This window comes from Venturia canescens, chromosome 5 (genome assembly GCF_019457755.1).
Source record: "Venturia canescens isolate UGA chromosome 5, ASM1945775v1, whole genome shotgun sequence".
NCBI lineage: Eukaryota > Metazoa > Arthropoda > Insecta > Hymenoptera > Ichneumonidae > Venturia > Venturia canescens.
In genome coordinates this window covers 20924420-20949173 of record NC_057425.1, presented here as the reverse complement: position 1 = coordinate 20949173, position 24754 = coordinate 20924420, and the positions used below count along the sequence as shown (strand labels likewise).

Below are 24754 nucleotides of genomic sequence, written 5' to 3'. Positions count from 1 at the left end.
CAAATTTCCTGTGACGATTTTGGTTAAGGAAAACACAGATTAAATGTAAATGGATTCACATAAAAGTCAACCATAAATATCCGTGAACCGGTAATTGCAGCCCTGAAAGAATGCGCCTCCAATCACGAAATATAAACAAGTAACATGGTTCTTCTTGAAAGAGAAACAGTGAAGTTTTTTTTTTCATTCTTCATTCTTACCAGCTCAAGATTATTTTCATTCGCTAGTATTACCAATACCTGTATTGCTTATAAACTATTACGATCTGTGTTTTGCTTCGTAACTATTAGAACTTAATCGAGGGATGTTTCACGGTCCAATTTATATTCTTGTAAGAGGATGGGAAGTTTTTTTCCACAATTAACAAAAAATGTGTCCAAAGGTAATTCACTATCGGTACTATGTGTTGATTTCTATTACTGGTAATAATAAAATAAAATGAACCAACCTGTTGAATCAGCAAAAATATGTCGATTGCGATTATTTCCCTTGTATATAATGTTTTGTTTTTTTTTTTTTAATAAATCAGTCATTCCTGAAAAAAAATTGCACGAGCCTGAAACATACATGAATTTGCCACATTCGTTTTTCGAATGTGTTGAATTACACCATGGTTTCAAAATTTATCAAAAGCATTTATAAACGAGTGTTTCGAAACGAATCCCCTTTGAAAATGTATTCGGACACAACCACGATACTCGGGGCTGTGTCTGAAGGCTCCCTGCAGCGTTTAAGTTTTAAAAAGTCAGTTAGTATTTCTAATATTTCTTTCTATCAAACAAAAACTTACATATTTTATTCCTATAAATAAAGAAAAAGTTTCAGCAGAATAATATTTAGACACGATGCCGTGATCGAGACGATGTAATCATTCGGGTTACCAGTATACAAAATTTTATTCCCTCTACTATATCGGCAAAAGATAATGTATTCGTTGAATATAGCAGCGCGACGTGATTGTCGATTATTTAATGTGAGTAAAATTTTAACAAAATGAAGTTGTACAGGAGTAGCGATGAAAAAACATAGTTTTATCAGAATAGAGATTTTTTTTTGCAAATAATTAAGCAGAGATTTGTATACGAATAGAAATGACTCAACATAAAGATAATTTAAAAAAGATGATCTAACATAGAAATATTCAAGATAGAGTTATTTCCCAAATCAGTTTAATTAGTCATACAGTTATTCCCAGGGGAGATATTTATATCAAGAGACTCGGTAGAGTCTCGGGACAAGTACATTGACAGCCCTGTCGTCTGCTGGCCCGAGGCTCTCGCCGAGACTATACTTTCTCTGAATAAAACGATTCGCGGTGGTGGGGGTAAAATTGGCATGTGATTTTCTTTAATAGCGAAGCTCATGAGTTATGTACGCCTTTGAAAATTGAACTTTAAGCTAATTAAGAAGTTCTCTGTCGAATGAGCCCAAAATCAGCATTCTCGGTGGCGTATTTGCTGAGAAAAAACTTTGCACGGGCTCAAGATTATGCAAAAGTTTCTGACACATCACGAGTTCGACGTATACGTATACGCGTTTTGACGTAGTTAGTGGTAGTAGAGTTGTGCCTCTACGCATTCTGATTGGCTCAACGATGTCGGCTCCTCCAGCTGCTAGGCCGACCGCGGGTGGGGCTCAAGAGTTAGAAGGCCTAAAATAGCGAACAGGCATTCTGTATATCTATATATGCGTTATACAGAATGCCTGTTCGCCATTTTAGGCCTTCTAACTTTTGAGTCTTACCCCGACCGCGCTCAGACGCCGTGAATATTATATATATATATATATATAAACCATGTGTCAGTTTTCGATTATCGTATAAACAAACGGAGTTTTGACATTATGGAATGCGTGTGGGATAAATAAAGAAAACTTTGGTCATCTAACGAAGTGCATAGTACCACTTCGTTAGATGAGATAGTTTAGCATTCCACAGGTTGCCTGTCGAAAACCTGTGGAATGCTAAACTAAACCGGTATAAAAGCAGTTGCGTGAATGTAGTCTGTGATCCGACGTGTGTAAAAAAGAATAAAATAAAAAAATACGCGGTGCATGTCGACGAAACTTTTTAAGATTTCATTAATTCGTTTGACTGAAAATAAGTTTATCATTTATATCATTTGTAAATAGGTTATATGATATCAATACATCGATACGCACATCCGAAACCACCCGAGACTTGTTTTCATAGTGAACGTCATTTTGACAGGTGAGGTTATGATCCCCAAAGTGCTGTTGTGTGCGGACTCTAATTAATAAATGAAAATGGTTAGTGAAAAGTGGTTAATTTTGTTAAAACTTGTGGTATACTAAACCGGTATAAAAGCGGCCGCGTAAATGTAGACTGTGATCTGTGTGTGCAAATAAAAAATATAAAAAATGCGCGATGCATATGTGAACGAAACTTTTCAAGATTTCATTATTTCATTCGATTGGAGATAAGTGTCAACTGAGATAATCTTTCAATTAAACCAGAGTGCGCGGAATATTGTTCAGTGTAAATATATCGTCAGTTACGTGATTATATATCATGTGTAATTATGTAGGTTATATATACGAGTTCCCTTTGATAGCTGTGTGGTAACGAACCGGCCGGGGTTTGACGTTACGAAGTGCGGGACATATGTAACATACGTTCGCATAGTTAGTGATTAATATAAATAAGGCAAATCAGTTTATCAAAAATATGTCTGGAAGTTGTAAGAAAAAATGCTTGTCAACTTATAACGTCAAATTTTCTGTTTGCGATCTGAAATATTATGGTTGATAATTAATAAAACAAGAACACACGGAACTGTTAGTATATATAATGTGAGAAACTCCAATCGAATAAATGTTTTCTAATTTATTTTTTGTGTCATCATTATTTTTGAATATTCCCATATTTTGCTTCCTATTGAGCGGATCGATACATATTATTAATTGGTTGCCTAATATGTGTCCTTTAATTTTCTACCATTTCTTCATGCTGGTTGTGGTAACCTGATTCAAGTGGTTTCCGACTATGATCATTATTCGCACATTTTGTATATCAGATTCTCAAAACAGTTTCTGGTGTTGATATAAGTGTAGTTATACATTTTCCACCTGGCCTGTCGAGTAATAAATTTTGAAACTTGTTCCAAAAAGTCTTTGGATGCTTTTTTTGCTGACAATATGAAAAGTTAAATCTTCGGAATGCTGTAGGCAAACATAAATTTTGACAACAATACTTATGAAATAACGTGTATGTTGAGTATTCCTATTCTGCCAACTGCAAATGTGGAATTATTGGTGAAAACATTCATTACGATAAGTCTACAGTTGCTCAGTTTTGGATGCGATTGTGATCCATCAGTTCTAGACAAGCACTGATTAGTATTGGGATGAACAATTTAAACGGAAAGTGATGGGCCGGACAAGTACTTTTAACACATATTTAAACATAATTTGTATCGATCCAATCGACGTCGAATTTTGTGAATAATACCAGAGGATCCTGAAAGTCTGAGAAGAATTGATTTTCTTATAAGTCTCTGCCACCATAGAGTAACATATGACTAGCTTTCATGTGATTTTTTTAGATTTAAAAGCATCTTAGAAGAATTGAATAATGTCAAAATTTGGAGTTACTAATAAAATACTTGTCCACCGATTGATATCATAAATTTTAATGCTGCACGTAATTCAAGTGGTAACTTTTTTCAATTCATTAGAAAATACTTGGCCTCGAATTGATATAATAAATTTTAATGCCGCACGTAAATTAGATGGAATTTTTTTCAGTTGATTTAGCTGTTCGAATCTAATAAGAAGAATGAGGCATCGGTTTCCAAAATGATTTCAAGACCGATTTTTCGGTTTTTTATTTTTTTCTTGTTATTTGATTCTTTTGACACTTTAAAAAATAGATACAGATTAGTTTTTGTTTTAATGTAATGTTTTTTCAAGATTTATGAAGTTTTTTTCGAATTGTTCTGTATTTTTTTTTATAAAATAATTCTTTTTACAATTTTTAAAAAAATTTGGTTTAAGTTTTTTTTATGGATGGAATTATCAGCAAACGAGGGACCATCAATGTACTTGTCCCAACCTTTTTTTTCCTAGGTAGAGATTATTCCAATAGACTAATTACCGATAGAGTTGATTGAAAATAAAGAAATGAAACATAGAGCTGTTGTGCTGCCCTAGTTCCTACATTGGTTCCCCGGCACATCGACCAGCGGTTAAATATATGCGATTTTAATTTTGTCCACATGTTTTGCGAACCGCTCGCCGGTGGATGTCTCGAGGATAACATTGTGTTTGTCCGTAATGGATTTAATGGTGTATGGGCCGTGGTATTGTCTATTGAACTTTCCCTTTTTCGGTTCTTTTAGAACGTATACTTGGTCACCGATTCTGCCTGTGAACGGATGGCTTTTACGATCGTAGTAGCCCTTAGCGCGTTCTTTCGTCTGGTTCAGGTTTTTCCCCACAATTTCGTGGATTTCGCTTAATCGTTTTATTAGGCTGGACACGAACGCGCTGTACGTTGCTAATTTTTCCCCGGACGGAAATTCACTCGGTTGCCTGGCAACCTTCCCGTGCACCACTTCGTACGGCGTAAAATTCGTCGCCTCGTGTACGCTGGTGTTGTAGGAAAATTCAGCGTACCCCAGGAATCGGTCCCAATCGTCGTAGCTGTTGGCGTAGTGCTTAATGTACTCCGTCAAGACGATGTGACTACGTTCTAGCGACCCATTGGTTTGAGAACGATAGCCCGAAGTAATTACATGGGCTATATCTTGTACAACCGGGAAACCTCGTGCAATAAACCGCTCATGAACGATGCACCTCGATCCGTGAGAATGGCGAGAGGGGCCGCATGGACATTGTATATCCGATGGACTAGCGCTTCGGCGATAGTTGTCGCTTTTAAGTCGGGGATTGCTTCTACCATTATATACTTCGACAGGCCGCACTGCATTGTTAAAATATGTCTATTTCCGTGAGGAGTGACAGGCAGTGGGCCTACGGTGTCGAGGGAGACTTTGTCGAAGGTATCTACGGGAGTGTCGGTAATCAGCATCGGTTCACAAGTTTTCACCCGCACGAGTTTTTGCTCTTGGCACCCTTTACAGCTACGAATGAAATTCTGCACCTCGTTTTTAAGGGTGGGCCAGTAAAAGCGCTCTCGGATGCGCCTATAGGTCTTGGTCACACCTTTGTGTCCGCCTATAAGGCTCGTATGAGCTTCTCTTATTATTCCCTCCCTTAACTCCGGAGCAGGTATCTGGGCCTTCCCGTAGCAAATCGCGATGTTCATTCCCTTATTTCCAAATAAGGACTGAATCATCGAGACCAATTTTTCGGGGGCCAATTCGTCTGTAAAATCGCCGTGCCTAGAAATTCGGAAGGACGACAGTTTTAAACGATCGAATTCTCGCTCCAAACTCCTGAGCCCGCACCATATTTTTTCAGGATTGGTACGATCATAATATTTGGATTTAAATACGACACTGAAAATCCTGCGCCGACCGGATCGCGTTAGAGCAATCTGGCCGATCGCCAGATTTTTATCCTTCAAAGCGACTGGGTCAATTAATCCCAAGTCGAGCAGAAGCCTGCCGATCGGGGTGACCACCTCGCCGTCGGAGGAGATAAAATGTACGTAATTATCCATTTTATACGTGAGACTCTCGCGATCTCCCACTATATTGGAGCGAGTCTCTACTTCGGGAGGAGCGGCGGCTCTTGGAGTTGGAACGTCCCATACATCAAGGTACGGTTCATACGTCACCGCGGGAGTCCCCATATTATTCGTGAGGCCAACGTTGCCTAGCAACGTCCGACCACGTGGAGAACCCGACGCTTGGGAAGCATTTTGGTTTGCTACCTCCTCCTTCTCCGCAACAGGCGACAGTCTCGTTGACCGTCGGTGTGCCAGCGGAGGGGCTCGGGGAGGGGGCGAGGCCAGCTGAGGAGACTCAGTGAGTGGAGCGCGCGGGGGCGAGGGACGAAGCTCGGGAGCCACCGCGTCACGAGAGGCCTGTGGGCCGAGCGAGGGACGCGGGAAAGAGTCGGAGCGCCGACTATCTCTCTCTATAACGGACTCGTGCAAGAGCGTTGAGGCCGCCACAGGGTTTTCCAAGGCATCGCCCTCGTCGTCCGCCTCGCTGTCTCGCTCGCTCGTACGGGACACATTAGGCCCCGTCAGGCTGACCCTACGTAGCAGCTCGCTTTCCGGGATTTCCCGAAAGCGCTGCGTTAATTTCTGCAATCGTTGCGTTAATACTCGATCGTCCCTACCTTGGATAGGATCCATTTCCGAGAGAGCCTCGCGGGTCTCCTCGTCAACTTCAGCTCCATCCGATACATGATCGAGTAGGTCGATCTCGACACAGTCCGGTCCCGTTCCAGAACCGTTGAACTTTTCTTCGAGAGCCCGCAGGGATTCATCGAATCGCTCGAACGTTACTCGAAGGGGCTCACGTAATTTCTCATTCGGGAGTAATTCCTCAACGACTGTGCTATCCTCGGAATCGCTCGGCGGCGCATCCAGCAACACCAGGGCCTCAGGAGCGGGGCGTCCGGGGCTCGGGGTATTCGATGCCCCCGAGGCATCATTATTATTGTTATTAGCCGAACCGACCGCTGCCTGCACAGCTGATGGCTTCGTTGGCCTCTTTAAGATGCGTTTCGGGAAAGGAGAGGGGTCGGAAGCATACTACGACTCAATCGTTGTATGGGCCGTTTCTCCTCTCCCGAGCTAGCCTCGGACGACTCGGCGTAGTTCGGAGCGGCCGTCGCCCCACCACCGGCGGTTTGACGTCGGGTACGAGAGGCTATCGGGCTCCTGACCACCGGGTCGGGGCGTCTTAGAGTTTCGAGGCGCGGAGCGAGCCGACGGAGGAGCGGGGAGCGGTCGACGTTTCCCGCTATCTATAGGGAGTACCATTGTCGGCTTGCTCCCCGCCTCCGACTCGTTCGAGTCCGAGTCAGTCGATGACGATATCAGGCTTACGGGGTTACGAGAAAGGGCGTCTGCGTTCACATTCAGCTTTCCCGGTTTATATTCAAACGTGTAATCGTAATTTTGGAGAGCCAGTCTCCACCGGACGAGTCTCTTACCTGGGTCGTTCATAGAACCGATCCATTTAAGAGGCTCATGATCCGACACGAGCCGGAACTTCGAGCACTCCTTCTCGGTCGTGCCATAGTTCACCTCGGCCGGGAGGAGTATGCGGGGGAAGTAGGCTACTGGTAGGTCGAAACCATCATGGTTTTGACTTAACATGGCCCCAACCGCGTAATCCGACGCATCCGTGGTGAGCGCGAAAGCACGATCAAAGTCAGGATACTGTAGAATGGGTTCGCAGTATAGAGCTTTCCGCAATTTTCTAAAGCTCCGCCGCTGCGCCAATCCCCAATCGAATTTTGCCCCCTTTTTTAGGAGGTCAGAAAGCGGCTTGGCAACACCGGAGAAGTTTCTGATGAACCTCCGATAATACCCCGCGAGCCCTAAGAACTGCCTGATATTTTTGGCGGTAGTGGGTTGCGAAAAATGTCGAACCGCTTCGATTTTTCGGGGATCGGGGCGCAACCCGTCTCGGCCGATAATATGGCCGAGATAACACACTTCCTTCGTCAGGAATTCGCATTTATCCGGCTCCAGCACGAGATTCGCCATCTCCAAACGATTCATTAACCGTCGAACCTTCGTTTCGTGTTCTTCCAACGATTTAGCAAATACAACGATGTCGTCAAGGTATACGAACAGTTCGACACCTTGAAGGCCTCGCAGCACTGTATCCATCAATCGTTGAAAGGTGGCCGGGGCATTTTTCAAACCCTCCGGCATACGAACGTATTCGTAATGGCCATTTATCGTAGAGAAAGCGGTCTTCGCGCTGTCACTTGGATCCATCGGGATCTGCTGAAATCCACTCACCAGGTCGAAGGTCGAGAAGTATTGTGCCTCTCCCAACTGGTCCAATATATCTAGGATATTGGGCAGGGGGTAGGCGTCCGAGATGGTCTTCTCATTCAGTTTCCTGAAATCTATGACCATCCGCATTCTCGGTCTACCCTGTGAGTCGGGTTTCTTCGGTACGATCCATACCGGAGAATTGTACGGGGACTGGGAAGGCACAATTATTCCATTATCAAGTTTCTTGTCAACCTGTGACTGTACTTCATCTCGATGAATGGAGGGAAACCGGTATTGACGAGTGTTAACCGGCAGATCGCTTTCCGTCGGGATCCTGTGAGACACGAGGCTCGTGCAGGGCAGCTTATCGCCGGGGAGTTTGAATCGCATCGGATTTTCCTCGATGATACGCTGAACGCACTTCTGCTCTACTTCGTTCAGAGCATCCAGACGCAAGGCTTTCATAATCGCAGGGACGCGATCAACCGGGGGAGGGGCATCATCGTCAGACGACTCACTACCCGAGATTACATCCCCCCGGTACAGTTCAAACGGCAATAGTTCCTGAGGCGAGACTTCGATTTCTACGTCGCGATCCAGAGTGTTAATCGCGAGCACATGACTTATTCCGTTATCCTGCGACACCAATGCATCGCCGATGTACAATCCGGGTTCGGTCGCGATTCGCGGCAAGTAGCCCTCTTTCATCTCTGGGTTCGTAACCGCAAAAGCTATCGGACGACGCGTACGAGCTCTGATCAAACAGACATTTTTGTTTGATCGCGAAAGCCACGGCTGAGTATCACCCGTTAAAAAGGGGCGAGGACGCACTGGATCACTCTCCAGCGCGAGGGAACGATGATGGTAGGACAGTTCTGCCCTTTCCTTCCACAAAAACGATCTACCGAGCAGCCCATTACTTTTTGTGACAAATTCCTTTACCATATGGAAAGTATGGGGGCGGTCATTGATCGTTAGAGTGACAGTTCCCAAGGATATCGATTTCTCACCCGATGGGCCGGTAAATTCGCACGATTGAGACGCGTCGAACGGGACGTCGGCGTGAAGCGCCTTGACTTTGATGAAGTTTAGACCCGAACCGGAATCGCAGAAAAATTCGTCTGATCCGTTGACAAGCTCCGGAGCCTTTAATTTTACCACCGGAGTTTCGACTTCCGCCTCGACTTCCGATAGAGCGATTTTAAGCTCGGAAATCAATTTGGGAGGGGGTTTCCCCTCTGCCGCCTTTCGTCCTGAAACTTCACGGACCGTCGGTCGTTTATTGCCGGCGACGGGGGTGGGCTCGCCAGCTCCCGCCGACGAGCCCCCTGAGAGTTTAAAGACTCAGATGCCGATGAAGACGAACGGTTAGTGGTGCGAGCATCGGGGGACGACGCGCGCGAGGATTCACGACTATACTGTACCACGGGGGCCGACCACGGGCAACACATACAACCGTACGCGTACGCGCAGCAGTAACGCAAGTTACACCCCCCCACCCTTACGTTAATAATCCGGTGTGCTGGACCAGGGACAGCAACCACAACCCGACCCGCGCATGCAACAATATCTGTTCGAACACCCCCTCCGAGGCGACTGGGAGCGAGGGCGCGGGCCCTCGTCCTGGCGTTTGAGGATGCCCGACGGTCTCGGACTCTCCGAGCGATCCGAGCGCTCAGGGCGGCCCGAACGCTCCGATCTCTCCGAGCGCGCGGGTCTCTCCGGCCGCTCGGATCTCCCGTGAGCCTTAGTTTCAGCGTTACAGCGCTTTGAAGAGTAAAACATTTATTTCCCCGATTTTTCGATGTGAATCGAATTTCCGCGTGCTTTGCATTATTTCATCGTAGTACGTCGATGATTTATGTAAAGTGGCTGCAGATTATTAGCGTTATCCAGAATTCACCACGTGGAGGTTATCTGCATCGGTATTCCTTAGCCCTGAAAAGGGCTGTTTTGTGTGTGTGTGCGTGCGCGCGCGCGTGTGTGTGTGTGCGTGTGTGTGTGTGTGCGCGCGTGCGCGTGCGTGCGTGCGTGTGTGTGGGCGCACGCGTTTTTACAGGAAATCTTCATCTTTGTTGGCCTCTATGTCGCTTTCTTCATCGGTTGCGTTATCGATCAACTCCTCAATAGTTGCTGCACGTGATCTTTTTGCTGGTACGAGATGATCGATTTTCTCGGATTCTGTTGTAGGAGATTTGATCTTCTTGAGAAATAGACCTTCCTTTAATTCGCTATTTACATAGCCAGGGTACACTTTGGTAATATCTTCGAGGAAGGTCATGATCTGTGACCCTAGATCATGAGCATACTTTTTCTCAAAGATATTTTTCCTGTAGAAATATAGAGTCATGTATTGGTGCAATAGTTTTTGCGATCGACGGCATATAATGGCTGTTTTCAACAACTTGTTTTGGTTTTCTAGGTCATTTATCGTGTTCTGGGGGTTCGCCTTGTCGACGTATTCGCCCTTGCTGTGATTCGTACTCAAATGTACGCATCCGTCGGTGAACATCTTTTCAATACCGTGGTATTGTTTTGCGCAATCTGTGCAGATTGTCATGGTATCGGGATCCACGTGCCTCTTCATTAAAGGCCACATTTCTGCTTTACTTTTGCCATTGACCTGGAAGAACAGACCTGTCATATCTTCTTTACAGTAAATCCCTAGAACCACTATCGTCATCTGTTCCGTAATGCGACCACGATGGTATTTTCTTTTTGTGAGAAAAGTTTCGTCGATTTGTATCGTTTTTTCAGCGCCACCGAGCTTTATCTCGGAATTTTGCTGCTGATGACTTCAGCAATCTCGCGGCAATACGAAAAATAATCAGAAACCCTACTATTGCTCACTTTTGCATCATCTTTGCTTTGTGGCCAATTTGTAAGATGATTGATATGGTCGGTCACCTTCATTTGCATTACGAAACAAATAATTATTGCGATAGTGTCGTTGAGAGGGATCCGACAGGCTGTCCCATCATAAAAAGTGTTTATACTCGGATTAATCCATTTTCGACACGCTGTTTGACCTTTCTTCAATTTATTTTTAAAAGCATTAGAAGCGCATCGCCATACCCAACCAAGCTTTGCACTTTTTACGTCCTCTATTCGCATATGTACAGTGCAGCATTTCGGAGGTGTGCTAGTCCTCGATGGAATACACTTCATCTCTTCTAAAAGAAGTTGAGCTGCGGCAGGGTTTCCTATGAGAGGCTCAAAAGAGTGGAATATTGAAAAATTTTTCAGTTTTGGGTGAAGGTTTAGATGTTTGGCTGACATCGTTGCAATTATTCCGTTCGTATATTGCTAATAGCAAGTGACTACCTGAATGCAACTATTTAGGGAAGTGTGAATGTATCTAGGAGACTAATGATTCGGATGAGGAAATGTTTACAAGAGTGAGTACTGTACGTTTCACAATGTCAGCGAGAATATATTTTGCATGTACGAATGGTTTACAATTTGTATCGGAGGCATATTACAATAGTACTGCAATCACCATTATTGAGCGTACGAGGATGAAATTGTATTCGTATTGGAAAGTTTTGGTATAACCAAACCCAAACAAACCAAGCCCAACCAAACCCAACTAAGCCCAAACAAACCAAGCTTAACCAAACCCAAACAAACCAAGCCTAACCAAGCCCAACCAAGCCCAAACAAACTCAAACAAACGGTGCTGAAGGTGCTTCAGACCCATCCAACGATTCCGCCCACACATCGAAGGTGCTCCAGACCCACCCAACGATTTCGCGCACACATCGGAGGTGCTCCAGACCCACTCACCGATTCCGCCCACACATCGAAGGTGCTTCAGACCCACCCATCGATTCCGCCCACACATCGAAGGTGCTCCAGACACACCCAACGATTCCGCCCACACATCGAAGGTGCTTCAGACCCACCCAATGATTCCGCCCACACATCGAAGGTGCTCCAGACCCACCCAACGATTCCGCCCACACATCGAAGGTACTTCAGACCCACCTAACTATTCCGCCCACACATCGAAGGTGCTTCTGACCCACTCAACGATTCCGCACACACATCGATATTCTTTATTCAGGTTGACTCTTTATCTATATATATATATATATATTATAAAGAGGGGATTTGGACTTTCCAAGCTTATTAATATCCCAAACACTCTATTATTCCATCGCGCCAATCGAGGTAATTTCTAAACGCTGCTGTCGTATTGTTGATACTTGAACTGATTTTCATTTCTGACTTTTTTCGCTTTTTCATCGTCATACATCTTTCTTACTACACTTTCGGTTCAATATATCTTTGTTGACTGTTTCCCCCTATATCTATATTTGTTTTTTTTCTTTTTCCTTGCTTTCATTATCCCAGTTTTACTTTTTTTCCGTTGTCTTTGTTCTTATAGGAGCTTTTCAATATGGATGACGGATTCAATGTTTTTAAATTGTTTTCAATCTTACCCGATCATCATAGGACTTTGCATTGGCTTCGTGAAATCGGTTTGATACCGTCAGCCCGATTTTGCTCCAAGCATAAAAAAAATATGACTCTATATGAGGACAATTCCGTGGTTGGCGAATTTAGATGCAAAAAAAAATTAACATGACCATGTTGCCACCGTTGCCGAGAACACCTGGTTCGAGCGGTCCCACATTTCAGCCGAGCATGGTCATAACATATTGTTTCGGCACCAGAATGACCTTCGAGCAAACCATACGCGAAAGCTCTCTTATTTAGAACAAACAAGTCTCGAAAGAAACTGTTGCCGACCGATTTGCTTTTTGCCGGGAAGTGTGCATGGTCGCTTTGGATAATGCTTTCGAGGCAGAAGGTCTTTTGGGAGGGGTTGGCGAAATCGTTGAAATTGACGAGTGCAAGATCGGTCGTCGAAAGTATGATTGATTGATTGATTGCATTTTATTATGCCGCGGAGTATACTCCAAAGGGCAAAAGATAAGAAAATAATACAAGCAGAGACATTTAAAGCTATATAATAACAATAAATATAAGGTAAAATAAAAATAAAATATAATATAAAACAAAATATAATAATGAAATTGATACACAGCATGAAGAACAAACAAACGAAGGAGGTGTACACTAAGAGTAGGTGCAGAATAAAATTAAAATCAAAATAATCAAAATAAATGTCGAAGATTAATATAGTATAGTATAGTAGGCCACAAAGCTAAACTAAAACTAGAACTAAAAACTAAAACTAAAAATTATTAGGCTGGAGTAGAGAGAGAAAGTGAGAATAAAATGAATATAAAAAGAGTTGAGGTGAAAACAATTTTTCAGGTTTAAGAAGATACATTGTCAAGTAATAAAAATAAAAGAGAAAGATATTAAGGTTAGATGAGAGTAACATAAGAGACACGAAAAGAAAAGCGAAAAACGAAAAACGAAAAAGAGGCAGCATCAGGGAGGAGATCAAAAGACAAGAGATAGAGTGAGAGCAGTATAACAACTAACTAACTAGCCGGACTCAAGCTCAAACAAGTAGGCGTAGAGAGAAGCTTTAAAAGCGGAGAAAGATGTAAGGGAAGTGATGTGAAAAGGAAGGGAGTGCCAAAAATACATAGAAGCAAGAGGAAAGGAGTTGTGGTAGGTGGAGGTACGATGGTTAGGAATAGCAAAGAGTTCCGGAAGACGATTTCGAGGAGGTCGAGTTCCAGGGACTGAGCGCGGGAAAAGTGCACATAGATATTCAGGTGCATTGTTGCGTATGATGTTGAAGACAGTGATGCCCAAAAAATAGAGCCTCCTAGATCTGACCGACAGCCACCCCAAACATCTGCGATAGGGGGTAATATGTACATCACGACGGAGATTAAAAATGAAACGGATAGAAGAGTTCACAAGTTTTTGAAGTTTATCATTTTTTTCGTTTGACAGATCGTTGTAAACGAGGCAGCAGTAGTCTAAGATCAAGAGACTCGGTAGAGTCTCGGGACAAGTACATTGACAGCCCTGTCGTCTGCTGGCCCGAGGCTCGCCGAGTATACTTTCTCTGAATAAAACGATTCGCGGTGGTGGGGGTAAAACTGGCATGTAATTTTCTAAAATTGCAGAGCTCAGGAGATTTTTTATAAATCAAAAATTGGTTTGGAGACTAATTTTCAAAATTCCTTTCGAATGAGCACGAAACCAACACGATCAGTAGCGTGAATGCTGAGAAAAAACTTTGCACAGGCTCAAGATTATGCAAAAGTTACTAACACATTTATGGATTTGCCGTGTCTGTACAGAACACCATCAAAGGCCTCTTGATGCCAGCTATAACCCATTTCTATGGAAGCTCGAGTCCCGGGATCCCGGCTACAGAAATAATGAGTTGTGATTGGTCAGGATACTCGCTGTACCGTTCCAGCGGAATAAAGTTTATGAATATATACCTATATATACAATCCCATCAGTCAGCTGTCAGCTTTTGATGTTATAATAATCGGATTTCCGACATTACGAAGTGCGGGGTGAAAAAAAAAATATTTTTTATCTAATCAAGTGTTCAATATGTATTTATTTTATTCAAAATAGTGGTATGTGGTGTGATACATGCAGTGTATATTACGAAAACCAGATATTGTGACAGGAAGCTAGAGTTGAACCTTCTCCGTCCTCCGTCGTTCGACCAGTGTATCCCTGCACGGTCGTTTCAAACTACGCGGTTGCGCTACAAAGCGTAAATTACTTGCAAGGGCCTAAAAGATGTCGCCCTAGAACAGTACATATTTCGTCAATCTCACGAGCGCCTGCGCGTCGATCAGTGGTCGAACGAATCGATTATTGGAGGGGATGTTGGCCCGAATATTCCCGAAAAGCGACACACAGGACACTGTACGATCGGCAGTCCGAAAGGAAACATTTTAGAATTCATTGAAATAGAGAAATTATCATTGTCAAATTTGGGAACTTCTTCTAGTTCAAACGGCGAACGTACCGGCCCAAATCTGTCAATTAAATTTATTAAATTGTATTTGCGAAGTATACGTCGAAGTATTGTATCGTCTACGTTATATATTTTGTCAAAGAGAAATAACTGGAGATCTCATATATTATACGGAGATATTGTAAGTACTTGTCTAAGTTTCTTCTTTTCTCTCTTTGAGGTCTGTCCTTTCTCCTATTTTCTCATTTCGGGTCCTCAACCTCCCACCTTGAGAATAGAGTCAAATTATTGAAATTAATTATTTATTGATTGCTAACTCCTGACGGAATTAGCTGGCGCCCAACATATTGTAAAAGTAATATTATTTAAACTAGAGCCCTGACAGCCCTTGACCCAGGCCGCGTTAGGTGAGGGTAAATTCGTCAAATAAAACGAGAGGAGAAAGACCCGTCTCATTTGGCGCCCAACGTGGGGCCGGGTTGAATTTTGAATAGAAAATGTTATATACGTGAAAGTACGAAATTCGTCAAAGTCCTATTTATGAAATTTTCTGTTAATTTATTTTGTAACGTTCGTTGTTAATTTATTTCAAGCAACGTAAAATATTCCCGATATTCGGTGAAAGTGTAAAAGTTGAAAAGTCCGAGTTAATAATTTGAATATTTCTTTTTCTACATAGAGCCACGAAACACTCGTCGCTTAGACGACGTAAACATACGCCTGGCCGAACCAATTTGTAAACAGCCGTCTTTGTTCGCGCGAGCCACGGCTCTCGAGCCCGAGCGCGTGTGTTTACAACACTTCGTGCCTCTACAAAACCTTTGCTACATCTTTTCTGCTTACTGACTCTTTCTAGTCGATAAGTATTAGATATTCTACAGAATTTAATTCGAATTTTATATATCACATCGAAATACAGATTGCTGGACTGTAACCTGATTGTTGTGCGTGACGTCTTTGTATCGCGTCAGAGTCACGGTGAAAAAATTTTACGTCTGAGGACGTCAACAAGACTTTGTCAACATAGTTGAATATTGAAGGCTAACGACGAATTTCGGTGAGTAATTGAATTTTGTAATTATTATAGCTGGTCTCGAGCAATAATGTGAATTTAAATCGAAAAGAATATGTGCGGATATCGAACGCGAATCCTAACATAATGTTACTGAGTTTTTTTTAAATAGACAAATGAAGAGCACCCCTTGAAATATTGAAAAATAAAATTTTGTATCTAAATAGCGAATGGGCTATAAACAAGTATTTGTCAAAAGATTTGTTTCTCTTTGAAGGATTTTGGGAGTTGAAAATGAATTAAAATGACATCCATGTTTTATTCTCCACCTAAAAGAACAACTCGTTCGGGTGAAAAAGTTATTGTTAATAAACAAAAGGCCATGTGGAAAGTTCGTGGTGCAGGGACATCGAGAAACGATGTACTCTTACCCCAGTCTGAAGGGGGGGGTTCACAGAATTTCGCGTTTCCGACTGAGCCCTTACAGCGAGATAGTACTGAAGGAGCGGTCGGAGGGGGAACGTCCCTACCTGCAGCTACGAATTCGACAATAATTTTAGATAATCAAGTAAGCGACGCGCTGTCCACGTCTGTTTGGACAGGCATTGCAGTAGGAAGGGGGAGAGGTTCGAGAGGTACCACCCCAATCCCATTTGAAACGCTACGAAGTGCTAGTAGTGTCGAGAATTTAAATCAAGAAATAAAGAAAAAACTTGATAATGTTGAATCGCGCTTGCAAAAGGTAGAAAACCTCGAAAGTAAATTTGACAAAGAGTTAGAGGTTTTAATAGAATTAAAAGAAAAAAGTAATTATGTAGATTCCCTCCAATCGTCATTGAGATTCGAGAGGGGGGGAGAAAAAGAGAAAAAGAGAAATCCTTCTCCGAACGAGGATGAAGAGATCGCTCAATTGTTGTCGGAAAGTGATAATGCCGCGAGTGCTCCGTCTGTAGACACCCGCGGAAGTCAAAATATTACGAGTTGTCCGTCTGTAGACACCCGTGGAAATCGGAATAATTTATTTGACCCAAAAAGCTCATACGCATATGGGGAAAAATGTTTTAATTTGTTAGATGCGCCGTACGAGCCGCATGTGGACGTACAAACACGCGACGAAAAAAATATTAGTGATCCGTATAGAACGTTAGGGGCTAGACCTAAACACAAACCAGTGCATTTTCTCGAAAGAAGAGAAACCCAATCGTCTACCGGGCCCGTAGAGAGGCCCAAACCAACATATCAAATGGGCAACGTAAACAACAACGTTGACAATCCCGTACTAAATTCGCGAAGAATTAGATTCAGAGAAAATAATCACGCGAATGAATTAGTAGACTCTGTAAATGTGTGCTGTGGTGAAAGATCTCGTCAAACAGACCACGCCACACAAAATAGAAATTCAGATTTTGTCAATAGCTCACAACTTATAAAAAATTGTTTGGACGGAATGGTTAGATTAACGGTATCTCGTCAAGGTCCACGGGGTGAAACAATTACTGCGGAAAATTTCGTGACACAAGATCAGTTGCGAGAAATAATGTATACGGGCGAACATTCGAATCGTGACGGGGATCGCACACCCGATTCCCGACATTTCCGTCAAAACTCGTCTAGTGAACCAAGAAGAGGAGCACTCTCTTGGCAAACGAGTGACTCGAGTGATACTGACGACGATCGTCAACGACGTCGCGAAGCACGATCAAATCGCTATTCTCCTCATTCCGAACGATGCGAAAGAGGAGCAACCGGACTGTCAACAATGTACAATCGCGACCTTGATTCTGCTATGAAAATAGGCCGAATAGTCAGTAACTGGAAAATAACATTTCCCGGTACCGAAAAAGATCCCGAGCAATTTTTATTAATCCTGAAGGATCAATTCAGTTCGAGCGGAATAGATAGGGACCAGTTTATCCCGTGCTTGTCTAGCGTTTTTGAAGGACCCTATAGAGCGTGGTATTTGCTTAATAAAGGGCGTTGGAGAAACTGGAAAGAATTTGCGCGTGCATTTAGATTCCAGTGGGGTGTTAAAAAACAGGACGGTGACCTTTTTCTTGAAGTTCGAGATTTAAAATCAGAAAAGGGTGAATCGTTAGCCGAATTTACGTGTCGTGCACGATTGATTTTCGAACGTATGCAACGTCCTCCGCCATTTCGCGACCAATTAAAGCAAATCTTAGTTAAGTTCAATCCGCGCTTGATATTCGAGATCCTAAATTTGCCAATCTACGATTACGACGAGTTTCTCCACTATATTAACGAAAGAAATTATTTATATCGTCGATCGTTAGACGTATCGAGAGAACCGCGAAGTAAAACAACGAAAAGCGAATTAAGATACTTGCAAGAGGAACTAGGGGGCGAAGAGGGAACAGAAACGCCTCAAGAAAGCGATACAGATGAAGAACCTATTCAGTTATTGCAATTTCGACAAAATTCAAATAGAACACCGCGCGGTCAAAACACCTCACAAGCTAAGTCAAAAACGTTGACAAAACAACGACTGGGGAATAATTTAACTCGTTTTGAAAAAGAAAATAAAGCTATGGAACAACAAGCGAAAGAGCCTCGCGGAAAATTCATACCGGACCCGAGTAAAATGTTTTGTTACAACTGTGGGCAAATGGGGCATACAGCACGCTTTTGTACTGCCGAACGACAGGTTGTATGCATCCTTTGCAAAAAGATAGGCCATGAAAATAAAAATTGTAGCACAGTTTCGGGAAACGCAGAAGCCCCGCAGTAGTCGAGCCTCAGGCCGCTGTCACAAGGGGCGAAAGCGAGGAAAACGAAACAAATCGTGTGAGAAAAGATAATATTGAACAAGTAAAATCATTCGATAAAGGTAGTAACGAGGCAGAAACTAGTTGCCTGCGCTTACACGAAGAAGTCGAAGATCATCTTTCACTCACAGAGTTAGAATTAACTGAAGATTTGTCAAACAACGAGGAAAAAATAGATAGCGAATTTGACTTAAAGGAACTCTCATTCCCGGATGAGTCAGTTGAAAATACCTTACAGCTCGCGACCGTGGGTATAGAAAATCAGGTAAACCTTACAGCATATAACCGTAACGTGAATGAAACACGAAATTTAGAAAATTGGGTTCCTCCCGGATTGACATCGGACGAAATACAAACTTTGTCAAAAAGACGAATATTTCGTGCAGAAAACGGTTTAACTGAACCAAGGAATGTTACAAGAATACCGGTGAAAGTTTCAATTTTCGGGATAAAAATTCACGGTATTTTAGATAGCGGGAGTGAAAGGTCTTACCTTAGTCAATCAGCTTATGAAATTGTCAAAAATTTCCAAGTAAAAGAAATGCAAGCAGACACAACATCGTCTAATGGAGTTCGCCTCGGGGATAGATCGATTACTCGAACTAAAGGGGGTACGTGTTTTGTAATAGACGTGGGTGATATTTTTGGTCCACAATGGTTCAGTATCCTTCCAAATTTATCGAACGAGGTAATACTCGGAATGGATTTTTGGCTAACGTTTCGCGTCAAAGTAAATCCTCGTGCGGAAACGTGGACTTTAGAAGGAAGTCGTTACGAATACCCGTTATCGCATCGCGTAGTAACACCTACTGAAATGAAGACTTTAACCGTAGAACAAAAGGACCAGTTAACTAAAGTCTTAGATGCCGAATTTTCAAAATTAGAAGTCGAATCAACAGGAATGACGACGTTAACAAAACACGTAATTGAATTAAAAGACCACACGCCTCACAGGCAGAAACCATATCCCCGTAGCGAAGCAATCCGCGACTTTATTGACAAGGAAGTAGATAGGCTATTGGAAAAGGGTTACGTAGTTTGGAGTAACAGCGATTGGGCTTGTTCACCGGTCGTTGCCCCAAAAGCAAATGGAGGATTGAGATTTTGCATTGATTATCGTCCAGTAAATCGGCAAACGCTTAAACCTGCCTACCCTCTACAAAATATGAAATCAATTTTGTCACAACTTCGGCAAGCTAAAGTTATTTCGACACTGGATATGAGTGAAGCTTTTCACCAGATTCCAATGGATGAAGCGAGTCGCAAATACACCGCATTTGTTGTCGAGGGTAAAGGACTCCTCGAATGGGTTAGAATGCCGTATGGTTTGACAGGAGCTCCGTCCACTTTCCAAAGCCTAATGGACAAGTTAAAACGAAGAATTCAGGAGTTGATTACAGAAAGAAAACTCCCAAATAAATGGTCAGAACAGGTTTTCGCGTATTTAGACGACTGGATTATCGTTAGTCAAGAGTTTGATGAACATCTTCGGCTCTTAGCGTTAGTTTTTGAAGTTCTCCGAGAGGCTAAGTTAATAATAAACCGTGAGAAAAGCAGCTTCGCATGTAAAGAAGTGAAATTCCTAGGTTATATTGTTGACAAATACGGTGTGCGTCCTAATCCGGAGAAAATTCAACCAATAATAGATTTTCCAGTCCCCAAAGATAGAACGCAACTTCGACAATTTAATGGCCTCGTAAATTGGTACCACCGTCATTTAAAGGGCATTGCTAGAATCCAGGGACCGCTCAACAAATTGACTAGTCCCAGAGTTCAATGGCAGTGGACCGAAATTGAACAAAAGGCATTTGACGAAGTAAAAGCCGCCCTGATTAATGCACCGAGATTATATACACCAACACCTGGTCAACCGTTCGTCCTCTATACAGACTCCAGCGATTTCGGGTTAGGAGCAATATTAGTTCAAAAAGATCCGAACAGCGAAAAAGAGAACTTAACAGAGGCCCTTAGTCGACCGCTAAGAGGAGCAGAAATGCATTACACCACCACAGAGAAAGAGTTTCTGGCAGTGGTTTGGTCTGTTAAAAAATTAAGATGCTACCTCGAAGGAATGCCTTTTAAAGTAGTCACAGATCATCAGGCCTTGCAATGGCTTTATGGTTTGAAAAATCCCGTAGGCCGGTTAGCAAGATGGGCTATTTACCTTCTTCAACATTCAATGACCGTCGAATATAGAAGGGATACGACTAACGAAGCGCCGGACGCGTTGTCGCGTATGTTCGATTTAGATGTTGACCCTTGTGGATGGGAGAAAGTAATCGGACAAGTCAAAGATAAAATTCTCTTATCGACAATCTGTGATGCGGATTGGTATAATTCAAAGTGGGAACTCGTTGAGAAAAGCCCCAACCGTTTCCACGAATGGAAGATTGAAAACAACGAATTATATTATTACCGACCGGATTTTGACAAAATGCTCATAGACGACGAAAATCCTTGGAAATTAGTCGTCAAACCCTCTGACGTTCCGAAAATTTTGCAAGACAATCATGAGAGTCCGCACGCCGGTCATCTAGGCAGGGACTGTACGTATCAAAGAGTTCGACAAAACTATTATTGGCCCGGGATGTCACAAGACGTAAAAGCATTTGTGGAAGATTGTGAAACGTGCCTGAAAGTAAAATTTAATCAGAATCCGTTGAAAGGTCCCTTAACTACAAGACCTCTGCTAAAACCTTGGGCTCAATTATCGGTAGATACAGTAGGCCCATTGACACGATCAAAAAAGGGTAATTCATATATAATTGTTATACAAGATTTGTATACAAAATATATTGAATTATTCCCGGTAAGGAAACAAACCGGAAAAACTGTCGTCAAGGTTTTGGAGGTAGTTTTTGATCGTTGGGGGGCGATTCCTGAGTCCATAATAACCGACAATGGAACTGAATATATAAATAAAGACGTAGAGGCTTTACTTGTGGCGAAACGAATAAAACACCTAACAACTCCAATTGCTCATCCTCAAGCAAATCCAGTAGAGCGTGTGAATAGGACGATAAAACCGATGATTGTAGCGTGTTTGAAAAATAAACAGAATGAATGGGATGAAGCTTTGTCTAAACTTCAACTCGCCTACAACACAGTACCACATGCCGGTAGTAGAATCACTCCGTTCTACCTTAATCATGCTCGCGAAGCTCAACTAAATCTCAGGGAACAAGTAGTCGAGAATCCCCAGTCGATAACGAGCGAGTCGATCTTGGGATGGGTACAGAAAATGAAAATTTTTGATGAATTTCGTCACAAAATAGAACAACAAATGAAATCCTATAAAGAGAAACGCCTTGACAAAGCAAATTCAAGTCATGTCCAAACAGTTAAATTAAGAGAGGGTATGGAAGTCTACTACCCGAATAAAAAGCTCAGTAACAAAAGTGAAGGCTACGCTGCCAAATTAGGCCATAGATACGTTGGGCCAGCTATAATAAAGCGAGTAGTTGGACCGATGGTAGTCGAATTAGCGGATAAAAATGATAAAAGCGTAGGTAAATATTACGTTACGGATCTCAAAATACCGAGGCGGAGTTTACGAAATTTGTAAATCTGTATTTAGACAAAATGGCTGATGAAGCGGAAGCGAAGAACCCTGGACAACCTCCGCTGGACAACGAGGGAAAAAACGACGGGGTCTCCAGCTATATGAAGTCAATCAATGAGGAAGGGGCCCTCTTGTGCCAGTTATATCGAGAGCAAGTAGAGGTGGAAGCGAGATCCTTGGCCCTCAGGAAGGAAATTCGACGCAGACAAGAAAATCTGGGTCTCTCTCCATCATCTGACGAGGAGGTTGCCAAATCAAGAAAGGTTAACCAGAAAAAAACTGTCACGTCCACTCAAAACGTAGATCCCGAGGCTGAGTTGTCCGAGGAATCTCCCGATGATGAGTCTTCGGATGAAGACCCTGGTGCCGCGGGACCGTTCCCAACGACCTCGTCTACACGGATTTCCGCAGAGGTCGAGGAATTGCTCCAGAAAATTAAAAACCTCCCGCCACCGAAACTGAAACTGGCACGATATCAAAAGGCCACACCGGCAGATATCCAGGCCGAAAACCTGAAGAGGAAAAGGATCGAGACGAAACCGCATCCGTTAAGCACCAATGCCTCAGGAGAACCAAAAAGATCAACCGACATACGAAACGCGGTAGTTGCCCCGTCCGTGATGGTGGAACCATTGCCGTTAGGCAAACTCCCGTCTTTCGACGAAGTCGTAAGGGAATTGGGAATCCCGGAATTACTCATAGCGCAGGGACACCGCCCACCACTGTACGTAGCCGATTGTCGCATTTTGAGTCAGGATTTACTCAAAAAATTGATTAATAAACGCGCTGAACACCTGGTAAGCCGCATGGAGTCAAAACGGGTCGATCGTGGCACCCAAACCTTCATCACACAAGTCGGCAAACAACATGTGGCTGGTTGCGTAAATTGTCGTTCCCGGGGACACCACTTCAAGAACTGCGAGCTTCCGTATCGCCCAGGCTTTTGTCAAGTATGTGGAGCGGATGGCTTCGAGGCTCAGGACTGCATTTATCCTCATGGGATCGAACATGAAATGGCCCTGGGGAGGTGCCTGGGATGCTCAAGGGATTTAAGTCTTTACTGTCCGGAATGTCCAGATTGTAACATTCGTTATGCCGGATTGGTTGATTGGCTCAGACTGAACTATGCAACCTGGCCAACTGAACGGATCCCAGAAGACCACCGTTACATCGTCAATGAAGCTAAAGGAACGCTTAAAAGGCACATGGTTCGATTCTCTGACCCGGGAGATACCGCTAACCAAATTCGGTCTTTCCTGATCAGAGAGAAGGCCCTCGTCGGAGCAAAGAAATTGGCAAATCCCGCAGCCGCAACCGCCGAGGAATTGTCAAAAACAAAGAGGTTGTTGGCCATCCAAGCGTTGCAAAAACCGTTCGTCATGAAATCTCTTGACGAAATAATGGAAGAACGGCCCGAACTATCGGATGGAGAGGAAATCAAGGTCATTATCCCCTCGAAATATAAGCAGCAGCGAGACTCCCGTAAGCAGTAATGAAGTACGCCGACTACACGAACAACGAGGGAACAACTCCTCTACATAACTTTGACAAAATACTTTCCGTTCTTTTTATTTTTCATTTTTGTTTTACTTACACGTATTATGTCTACTCGCGTCTTGGTTAATCACTTATTTACGAAACCCATGTAAAATTTATGTTGTCTATTCTAGTACACTGTTTTGAGATGTTAGTTTTGTTCATACTTTCATGAAGTTTACGAATTATATCCATTTATAACACGAAACCCTGTGTGTTCCAGTGGAAGTTACGTTTTGACCCTCTCCTACTCCCGAAACGAGAAAGTGGGATGTTTCAAGGACTGATTTCAGGTGAGAGAGCAGAACGGACTTTACTAGTACAGGCTCCCGGATTCAGTGGGACAATGGTCTCCTGGATGACGTCGAGTTCGAAGGGGGAGATTGTGACAGGAAGCTAGAGTTGAACCTTCTCCGTCCTCCGTCGTTCGACCAGTGTATCCCTGCACGGTCGTTTCAAACTACGCGGTTGCGCTACAAAGCGTAAATTACTTGCAAGGGCCTAAAAGATGTCGCCCTAGAACAGTACATATTTCGTCAATCTCACGAGCGCCTGCGCGTCGATCAGTGGTCGAACGAATCGATTATTGGAGGGGATGTTGGCCCGAATATTCCCGAAAAGCGACACACAGGACACTGTACGATCGGCAGTCCGAAAGGAAACATTTTAGAATTCATTGAAATAGAGAAATTATCATTGTCAAATTTGGGAACTTCTTCTAGTTCAAACGGCGAACGTACCGGCCCAAATCTGTCAATTAAATTTATTAAATTGTATTTGCGAAGTATACGTCGAAGTATTGTATCGTCTACGTTATATATTTTGTCAAAGAGAAATAACTGGAGATCTCATATATTATACGGAGATATTGTAAGTACTTGTCTAAGTTTCTTCTTTTCTCTCTTTGAGGTCTGTCCTTTCTCCTATTTTCTCATTTCGGGTCCTCAACCTCCCACCTTGAGAATAGAGTCAAATTATTGAAATTAATTATTTATTGATTGCTAACTCCTGACGGAATTAGCTGGCGCCCAACATATTGTAAAAGTAATATTATTTAAACTAGAGCCCTGACAGCCCTTGACCCAGGCCGCGT

The 24754-nt window shown here is 43.0% G+C and overlaps 1 protein-coding gene across 1 annotated transcript; it reads left to right on the top strand.

Annotated features, from left to right (window-relative positions):
- Positions 1-15749: 15749 nt before the first annotated feature.
- Positions 15750-23618, top strand: LOC122411368 (uncharacterized). The gene is made up of 2 exons (XM_043420116.1): positions 15750-15825; positions 22141-23618. Exon 2 carries the CDS (start codon positions 22146-22148, stop codon positions 23616-23618), a length of 1473 nt encoding a protein of 490 aa, XP_043276051.1. The 5' UTR covers positions 15750-15825; positions 22141-22145.
- The last annotated feature ends 1136 nt before the right edge of the window (positions 23619-24754 follow it).

Bases quoted from the DNA above. Each gene is read 5' to 3' on its own strand.
- LOC122411368 (XM_043420116.1), top strand. From the start codon at position 22,146: ATGGCTGATGAAGCGGAAGCGAAGAACCCTGGACAACCTCCGCTGGAC.